Genomic DNA, 10,475 nt, shown 5'->3' with positions numbered 1-10,475 from the left:
AGATAGATAGATAGATAGATAGATAGATAGATAGATAGATAGATAGATAGATAGACAGACAGACAGATAAAGATACACAGTTAAGAACTCTTAAAGGGTCACCTAAACTTGTCTTTTTGAGTTACCATATATAGATACAGATAGGAAAAATCAGAGATAATCAACAAAGGAAAGACACTAGCATTAAGGGGTACTAAGAAAGGCTTCTTTGCAGAAGGAAGGAGTTTAGTTAAGATTTGAGGGAAGCCAGAGAAGCCAAAAGGAGGATATAGAGACAGAGCATTCCAGACATGGGAGACAGCCAGTGAAAAGGCCCAGGTAAGAAATGGAGTGTCTTGTTTAATGACAGCTGCTGTCAATGGATTGCTGAGTACATGGAAGTCCAGTGTAAGAACACTGGAAAGGTAGAGATGAAAGATATATTATGAAGGGCTCTGAATGAGAATCAGAGGATCTTATATTTGATCCTGGACAGGATAAGCAGCTAACGAAATTTACTGAGTAGGGAGGTGTTATACCCAAACTTTAGGAAGATCACTTTGATAAAGGATGGGAAGAGGGAAAGAGACTTGTAGCAGGAAGACCAACCAGCAGGCTATTGATGGTAGTATCCTCAGTAGTAAAAGTTCAGAAACAGGAAGAGTGGGGGAAAGACAACGAGTTTAGTTTTGGACATGTCAAGTTTAAAAGGTCTAAAGGATATCCAATTCAGGATATCTAACAGGCATTTGGAGATGTGAGACCAAAGGTCATCCAGAGATAAGGGCTGGATAAATATATATGAGAATCATCAGCATAAAAATGAAAATTTAATCTATGGAAGCTGATAAGAACATCAAGTGAAATAGTATAGAGCAGTGGTTAAGGGTTACTAAACCATACATAAGGAACCCTGCTGGCCTCATATTGACTTAGAAAACCACAAGATAATATTACCTATGTAGTACTGTATTTTTATTTATTTTATTAAATATTTCCCAATATTTTTTAATCTGGTTCAGGCCACACCTGGGAGTGTTGAGGACCAAAAGTGACACAGGACAAGTGTTTGACACCTCTGGTATAGAACAAGTGGCTGAAATAAGTAAGATGAAGTTTAACAAAGTTAAATGTTAAGTCTTGAACTAGTTTCAGAAGCCGAACTGCACAAACACAAGATGGGGCTCAATAGCAGTTAATAAGAAAATTAACTAAAGTTTAGTTGGCTCTTTAAATCAAGCAAAGTGTGAGTAGAGTGTGATGAAGCTGCTTAAAAGAAAAAAAAAAACTAATTCGATTTTATGCTGCACTAAATGTCATTTGTCCCATAATAAAGGAGGAACAGACTCCATATGGTCAGACAACACCTGGTATTACCAGTTCTGGATGCCACATTTTAAGAGATTCAATGAAAAACTTCAATTGTGTCCAGAGCAAGATGACCACGATAATGTCACAGAAAGAAGTTTAAACAAAAAAAACCTAAAAATATATATCCTGAGGCAGAGATGACGAGAGAAACATGAGAATTGTCTTTAAATATCTTATGGGCTTTCATTTGGAAAAGGAAATTAGATTTAGTCTATGTATTCTATATAACGCCAATGGATAGAACTAGAAACAATAGGTAGAAGTTATAGAAAGGCCAATATGAGGCAGGACTTTTAATAATTAGAGCAGTCCATACGTGGAATGGACTACCATATCAAATAACAATTTCCCTCCAACCGAAGTATTAAAGCATGTGACTGGATGGCCACATGTTAGGACTATTGTGAGCAGCTAGGTGGCATAGTAGATAAAGTGCTGGGCCTGGAGTCAGGAAGACCTGAGTTTAAATTCTGCTTCAGACACTTACTAGCTGTGCGACTCTGGGTAAATCACTTAACCCTGTTTGCCTCAGTTTCCTCATCTGTAAAATGAGCTGGAAAAAGAAACGGCAAGCCGTCTCTTTGCCAAGAAAACCACAAAAGGGGTCATGAAGAGTCAGACACAACTAAAAAACAAGTAAACAACAAGACTATCGTTCAGGAGAATCATGCTTGGAGGAGGAGACACTAAACAACCTCTACAATCCTCTCCAGATCTTACTCACAAAATTACAATCTCAGAATCAGAAGGGTATCCTCTATATAATATACTACACAAGTGGTCATTTAGACTCTGCTTAAGGACTTCTAATGAAGAGGAATCCATTATCTCCTAAAGCAGCTCATTCTACTTTTAGACAGCTTCAATTATCATGAAATTTCTCTTTGCATCAGGCCAAAATTTTATTTTTTGCACTTACTATGTTGAAAGCCTTGTGCTGAACCCTAAGGATACAAAGAAAAAAGCAAAACAGTTCCTGCTCCCAAAGAGCTCATATTCTAATAGGAGACAACACATCTAAGAGCTGTAAGTCAGATGGAAAGTCCCCATGATCCTTAGGGTGCAACTTAGGGTAGAGCAGCTGGTATAACATCTTCTTTAATGTTATGTCCACTGATAAAACCATATCACAACATCAAAAAATCTGGTGGTGACACTTTCTCTTTTCAGGGTCTTCCGTAGGTGTGGCTACTGAGGATACAAGGGCTCCAGCACCTACAGAAGCCGTTGCCATCAACCATCTATAAAGGCTGATTCTCTGGATGATGTTAGCAGGGGGCTAGGCTGGATGCAGGGCCAGTGGTCTAAGGCAGGGAAGGGAAAAGATGGCTATTCCTAGAGCTCTTGGACTCCGGTTTCTAGGCGCTCTCCATCAGGGTCTGAGGGGAGGAGGTGGTGAAGCAGTTTAACTTAGCAGGCACATGATGCCTCCCACCTCTCCCTCAGGATCACTTACTTCTTCAGATAAACTGGCTTGTCTGCCTCATTGGTCGCACATCAGCTGGGAGTGATGGCGAGCTCCTCCTCCACCTACTCCTCTGAAGACTAGCTGTAGGGACTGGGCTGAAAGCAGGGTTTCGCAGAAATAGCAGACATTCCAGCCTGTCAAGATCTTTTTGTAACCTGACTGTTCTCCAGCTTTGTCCCATCTACACATCTGATTAAGCATGCCTTCTATGCCTTCATCCAAGCCACTGATAAAAATTCAGTTGTTCTTCAGTCATTTTTCAATTGGATCAGACTCACAACCCCATTTAGGGTTTTCTAGGCAAAGATACTAGAGTGATTTGCCATTTCCTTCTCTCCAGCTCATTGCCCGGGCTCAACCAGTATGTGTCTAAGGCCAGATTTGAACTCGGAAAGATCAGTCTTCTTGACTCCAGGCCCAGCACTCTATCCACTGTGCCACCTGGCTGTTTAAAAATATTAAACATCAGGGCACTCCACTGGAGGCCTCGAGCTGATATAAAGTCATTAATGATTTCTATATGGGTACAGTCAATGAAATAGTTCCAAATCCACCAGTGTGCTATCATCTAGCACACATATCTCCATCTATTCCATAAGAATAGGATGCGAAATGTCAAGTGCTTTGTGTTAAAATCTAGATAATCTATGTCCACAACATTCCCCTGGTCTATCAGTCTAGTAACTCTATTTAAAAAGGAAATGAAATTATTCTGGCATGACCTGTTCTTGATGAATCCATCCATGTAAGCTCTGTGATCACTATTTCATTTGCTAAATGCTTACCAACCATCTCTTTAATAATATGCTCAAAAATTTTGTCTGGAATTGAAGTCTAGTTTTTTAGCTTAAAATTTTCACATCCTATTCTTTTCCCTAGCCCCCTATTTTTAAAATGAGATGATCTCTACCCTTCATTAATCTTGTGGTACTTCTTCTATTTTTCATAATCTTTTAAAGATCACTAACAATCACTAAGCAATCATATATATTAGCCAGTTTTCTTCATAAAGTTCATCTCAGCCTGGAGACTCCAACTTATCAAAAGAAGCTAGGTGATCTCACTTTCTTCCTACTTCTATTATATATCAACTCCTTATTAAAATTTTTTGCTGTCCTTTCCAGTTCAAGGATCATTCCTGCGTATAGAAAACAAACAAAACTAAGGTTAAACAGCTCTGTCTTCTCTGCGATCAGATAACACTATGCCATCTACCATGAGCTGCAATGTTCCTATCATTCTTTGATCTCCATATTTTTAAATGAACCAACACATTGTATTGGTACAGACAGTTCTCACTTTAGTGGACCATTCCACAGACCTCTACATAAAGCAATTGGGGAAGGCAGGGAGGAAGGCAGGAAAGGGACCTCAAGACCATGGAGGGAGGGGGGCCAGTATGTAGTTCAAGGACAAGTGGGGGCTGGGGACAGAGAAGCAAGGGCAGGAAGAAGAACATGACAAGGTTGGGGCCAGCCACATGGAAGCCTGGTTGAGAATGAGAGGAGGAACATGTGGGAGGAGGGGAGCTGAACACAGACACAGACAGGAGAAGACAGTTGACACATAGAAGTGGGGACCTGGTATAGCACAGACGGAGGGAAGACAGACACACTGAGGCTGGATACCTGGGTGGGTAGGCAGAGCAGGGCAAAGGTCTCCTGCCTTGGGGCCAGAGGTCTCAAGCCAAGCCCCAAGTCTGACTGGAGCAGAAGCAGCAGTGGTCTCTTAGAGTATCTGTTCTGCTTTCACTTGGACGTCTTTTTTTTGGAGGGGGGGAATCTGAGCCAACAGGCAGGAGTGGAGAGAGCACAGTGCTGTACAGTAAAGTTAACATTGGTATTTTTTTGGAATATGGATTTCTTTATGTAAAGTCAAACTTGCTGTACTCATCCTCTTGATTCATCCTCTTCTATTTACCCTTCTTTCCTTTTCCATACTTTAAAATTTAAGGTGGTTGATAAGTACATTTACAGAGATATGTGCTTAGCATAGTGACTGACACAAAGCAGATACTTAATAAATAGTAGATGACTGACTAGCAGATGTCTGTAAACACCTTTCCTTTTTCTTTCATGTTGGAATTGTTTCTATGGATTCAGAATTTCATCCTTCCCTTTCCTCCGGACTGGTTCCCCTATATAACTTTTAAGATGCCGCCTATCATTTGAAATCTGCTCTTGTGAAATCTAGAATACATGTTAGACTATGTCCTGCTTTCCTCTTCTCTACCACAAATTCTAAGGTACAACAAACACTCTACTCCAATATTCCCATTACTTCCTCCTTAAGAACCAGTTTCTTCCTCCTGGCTGGTAAAAAATCAGGGCTAGGATATCAAATCTCCTCAATGGTTTCTCCTCTGGAAGGATGCAATAATCACTGGGGCCAGTTGAGAAACAGTTAATGAGAGCAATTCTACCTATTTATGTCAGGATCTCTATACTATATTTTGTGCAACTGCATATAGATGAGGCAACTGATTTGATTATCTGTTATTTTCATGGATTTTGTTTGCTCTGCATTTCTTTGTTACTATTTTTCCTACATTACAGCTACTGTCTATGTTCTCTCTTTTCTACAATGTGGATGTTAGTGCTCTCTAGCTCTTCAAAATATCTTTTGTAGATATTTTTTGTAGATATTGTATTACCATCAGTAGGATGTTAAGTCCTACAGTAAAGGGGTCACTTCATTCTTGTCTCTGTAACCTCAGGGCTAATTATCAGCAAAATACTTTATGTAGAGTAGACACAAGGTTTGTTGAAGTAAACTGACTGAACATTTTTTAAAAATCTGTCAAAATTTAGAATGGGTATGTTTAGGCAGAGAACACTCTCTGCAGAGAACATCTAAACGTTTGGGCCCCTCAAATGAGACTTTATGAGACTAGTATTCAAAAAGATACATTCCCAGGAGAAGTAATGAGACTTTATTACATATACAACTCTAAGAGGGGAGAGTAGGCCAACTGTTTAAAGTACAAATAAGCAACTTTGTGGTTTCTTTCTTTTGTACACTCCCTCAGGAAATCAAAGGACACATTTTGTGTCTACCCCTACAACTCCTCCCATCATCAGCCAAAAATTTTTGAAGTGACAATTTATGATTTATAATTTTAATATATAATAACAATTTCCCATGATGGCTGTAAAGAACAGTCACCAGAGTTTAAATCCTAGATCATAATTTTGTCAGCTGAAGAGAAATATTTTACCTCATCTTTTTCACTAAACTTAGACATAATTTTTTTCATTTGTCCAGTTCAGCAACTATTCATTTCATTAGGTATCTACTGCATATAAAGCAGAGGCAGCGTCTAGAGCATGGGGCCTGGAGTCAGGAAGGCCTGAATTCAAATGTAGCCTCAGATATTTACTAGCTGGGTGACCCTGGGCAAGTCACTTAACCTCTGTTTTCTTTAATCCACTAGAAAAGGAACTGGCAAACTACTCCAGTATCTTTGCCAAGAAAACCACATGGTCAGCATTAGCATGCTATGGTCTACAGGATTGTGAAGAGTTGGACATGACTGAGAAACAATATATAAAGCACTATTCTATTACCTAAAGTTACAAAGATAAAAGCATAACTATCCCTGACCTCTAGGAATTTACATCCTAATAAAACATTATTTTCCCAGTTTCTTCCAAAAACCTAATAAAACAAATCTAATTAATCTATTAACAGTAAATCTTTATTTGAAATAAAATACTCACCTCACACTTATTCAGTATCTTCAAATGACCAATTTTGGCAATAATTAGTTGGCGAATAGTCTGAAGTTCTTTATTCCCTTCAGTCAGGGGATTCTGTGTACAGGACAAGGACTGTAAACTTTGTAACTTATCTAATTCATTGATAGATGACCACTGGAATTAAAGGAGAAAAAACAGAAATGGCTAGATTTTAAGCTGATTTGTAAACTCCCACCAAACAGTATCAATTACATTTTCAGAATACTCAGCTTTGTCATGTCTGAAACACCAACTACTCTCTGTTTAAAAGTCACATCTATTTTTATATATTTGTAGATATTATATATCTACAAATTAATGATCTAAATGGATATTGGCTCAGCAATTAACTGACTTCTTTCTTCTGACTTAACTCTATTTTTCTAGCATTATTTCATATTACTCCCTTTTACACATTCTACCTTCCAACCAAATTGGCTTACCAGCTGGACCACATACAACCAGGTAGGCCCCAGCCTGGAATGTATTCTTACTTAAGCTCCATTCAAACTCAGCTTAAGTACCATTTCCTAAATAAGGTCCTTCCTGCTCATCCCCAAAGCCCTCCAGGTGCTATTACTCCCCACCCACCAGGAAATTTGCTTTGTGTTCACTGCAGCTATATTTTATATTTAACAATCTGTGTATATAGTGTTTCCCCCAATAGAATGTCTTGAAGACAGGAGCTGTCTAATTTTTGTCTTTCTATCCCTAGTGTCTAGCACAGTGTCTGGTACGTGGTGTGAAATTAACTGCTTGTTGACCCACTGATTGACTATACTTAGCTTTAATTACAAAGAAGTCCCAGGAAAACAAATGATTTTACTTTGTAGGACTATTTATTACTATTACTAAAGGGAGCACAGTGTCTTTACATATTCACACAAGCCACCTGGGGATGAAAAACAGTCAACCAGGATGCTCTATGCACACACAAAGCAAACACACTCACTTGTGATATCTGATTGCCATTTATCACTAGGTACTGCAAGGAAGGAAACATTGAGGTTTTGCAGCCTATAAAAGGAGAATAAAGTTAATCATGGAGAAGTAGATGAATGGCTAAAATATAATGAAAGAATCATTGTGATAGTGTACCTATTCCAGCATCTGGAAAATGTAGAGAAGAAATTCTATTGTCAGAAAGGATTAACTGTTCTAACCTGAAATTGAGGAATATGAATGTGGTTAATATTATAGCAATAGAAGAATAGCACAAGTAAATTATCGGGCAAGAAAAGGATTTTTAATCATTTTAAATTGCAAAATAGCCATACTGTCTAGGTTCTGTACAGAACAGAAGAGATGTAACCTCCATCCTGAATTCCACAAACATTTATCTAATGCTTATTAGTGTATAAGGGCCTGGGTAGGGGTGGAGGTGGGGGCCAGGGAGAGGAGTGATGACATGAAATGATGAATAAAACATACTCGCACTCAAGTAGGATGCAATCTCTTTGAAGAACTTTGGAACTGATTGCATGACATGGGCACAGGACCACCCAGCATGGCATGCCCTCATCAGTGAAGGTGTTGTGCTCTATGAGCAAAGCAGAACTGAAGTAGCTCAAAAGAAACTTGAGATAAGAAAATTTAGAGAATCTGCCCGAAATGTTTACAGGGACTATTTGGGCCTGACCTATGGTAGAGCATTCTGAGTACATATTGGTTTGATCAGCCAATCAGACACACTAACTTGACTCTAACACAGTGATGTCATTGTGGTTCACTTCAAGAATGAAGGATAACAGCCAACCAACCAACCAACACAAGGAGAAGGGGTGAAGGTACAAATCTGACAGAGGTAACAGTGAACAGACAAGCACCGGCCCTGAAGTCAGGGGGACCTGAGCTCAAATCCGGCCTCAGACCAAACACTTAACACTTACAGCTGTGTGACCCTGGGCAAGTTACTTAACCCCAATTACCTGAAAAAAAAAAATAGTGTACAGATAGATATGGGCCATTATGGACAGAACCCAGTGACACTCTTCCTACAGTTGAACCAATTTTGTTGGGGTTTTTTGTTTGTATGGTTTTTTTTCCCTGATGGGACTACATTACAAGATGGGAGGGTACATGAAAGGATAAGAGATCAGCGGAAGGTGAATAAAAAAGAATGTGATCTGCTGTAGTCAAATCAAGGGCTGTCAATGAGAGAAAAGTGACTTCTATGGTCTCAGAAAGAGACCTACAGGGGAAATGGGTGAGGAAGAGAAAGGAAGAATTGAAAAAAGGAGCAAAGAAGGGAGGCCTAATTCTGGGAGTCAGAAGAAATTCCACTGATGAATACTCCTATGCTTGAAGATGGTCCCTGAAGGGAGATGGGGACCTAGCACTGGGTGTGGTCTGGGGTTTTGGTGACTGAAAAGTCTACTCATCCTACCTTGGGAAGGGGGGGGGGGTTGGAATCCCTGGGAGAGTAAAGACTCAGGGAGGAGAGATTTTGAGGCAAATAGGGGGAAAAGGTAATAAGGGAAGGGTATAGATCAGTGGTAAGCTATATAATCAAGGACATGATGGGGGAGGATCTTACCATGGGGCAGCATCCTCTCTGATACCTGCAATAATTGGCATCTTTGTGGGAGTGAGGTACAATGGAAAATAGAAATTCTTGGAGCAAAGTCTACAAAGCAGTGGCAGAAACTGCCTAGAGGGGAAACCCTAAAATCCATACTTTGTAAGCTTTGATTACATGAGGGTATACAGAGAAAAGAGGACCATATAATTATAGAGGTCACGAATCAGAGAATGAGGGTTAACAGTAGACAGAAGGAGGGAGTAGATAATGAAGAAAATGATAGGAATCTTTTTGGAAAAAAAAAATGGGGGCAACTAGGTGGCGCAGTGGATAGAGCACCAGTCCTGAATTCAGGAGGACCTGAGTTCAAATCTGACCTCAGACACATAACACTTACTAGCTGTGTGACCCTGGGCAAGTCACTTAACCTCACTGCCTAGCCAAAAAAAAAAAAAAAGAAATTTAAAAAACTAATGAACAGCACTAGTTAAAGGGAAGGAGAAGATGGGGGAATCTACTTGACTGAGAAGGAAAAAGAGGAGGAAGAATCATATAACTAGATAAAAAGCAGGAGAGAAAAAGAAACTGATATGCAAAATCCTACAGAGAAATGAGTAATGAGTAATGAACATGAATTGGGGATCAGGGTGAGAGAAAGAGATCCAGTGGAAACAGGGCCACCTTAAAAATAACTAAATATTGTGTTTTCAGTAGAATTCACTGGATACATAGTAAATTGTCTTTTTTCCATCCCCTCAGTTTTATTTTGTATATGTCTTTGTTTTTTAAATGTGTTGCATGGAAGCAATAGATTGTCAGGTTTTGTTTTCTTATCCACTTGACTTTCTTATCCTCTTTTTCATTTTATCAGATTTCATATAAACATATACCCCTTTCTATATAAGCTCCTTGAGGTCAGGGGCTCTTTTTTGTGTTTTTGCCTTTCTTTGTATCCTGAGTGCTTAGCACAACATAGTAAGCACTCAGGAGAGTGTGGTCTTCCAGATGTTTTTGTTTGTGGATCGTGGATGGCATGGTGCTAATTATACCAATGAAAGAAATTATTATTGAATTAGGACCAAAGTTTTTCCCTCTACTTGCTCATTCAGAAATCAGCCCCTGTAGGTTATACAGATAGCTTTTGATGTTCAGGGCTGATAACGAGAGGAAAAACTTTTAGATGAATTAATGGATTCCAGTCCAGTATTTTACTCAGATGGGTCTGGGAAAAAGTGGATTCTCCCAGGTGGTGAGATATGGGTATAGTTAAATCTCTTTGATCAAGAATGAGTGATCAGAATGATGTCTCCTAGATCCTTATTAGAATAAGCCCAACTCTCAATATAATATCCATTGTTTTCATTAATTGTTAACCAATTAGAGTTGATTGTCACCCTCA

At 39.2% G+C, this 10,475-nt stretch overlaps 1 protein-coding gene across 3 annotated transcripts in view; it reads right to left on the bottom strand.

Moving 5' to 3' along the window:
* LOC114049684 (tubulin-specific chaperone E-like) overlaps positions 1-10,475 on the bottom strand; it is an 84,283-nt gene that overhangs the window by 16,015 nt on the left and 57,793 nt on the right. For all 3 annotated transcript variants that reach the window (XM_027871008.1, XM_027871007.1, XM_027871009.1), the window contains 3 exons: positions 7,654-7,718; positions 7,508-7,572; positions 6,538-6,690 (listed from right to left, as the gene is read on the bottom strand). In XM_027871008.1, the coding sequence (XP_027726809.1) occupies positions 6,538-6,690; positions 7,508-7,572; positions 7,654-7,718 (283 nt within the window). The remainder of the gene's footprint in view (positions 1-6,537; positions 6,691-7,507; positions 7,573-7,653; positions 7,719-10,475) is intronic.

Source organism: Vombatus ursinus, unplaced genomic scaffold, assembly GCF_900497805.2.
Source record: "Vombatus ursinus unplaced genomic scaffold, bare-nosed wombat genome assembly UNPS02014798.1, whole genome shotgun sequence".
Taxonomy (NCBI): domain Eukaryota; kingdom Metazoa; phylum Chordata; class Mammalia; order Diprotodontia; family Vombatidae; genus Vombatus; species Vombatus ursinus.
Note: the sequence above shows the minus strand (reverse complement) of the source record. Positions and strands in the feature narration are given on the sequence as shown.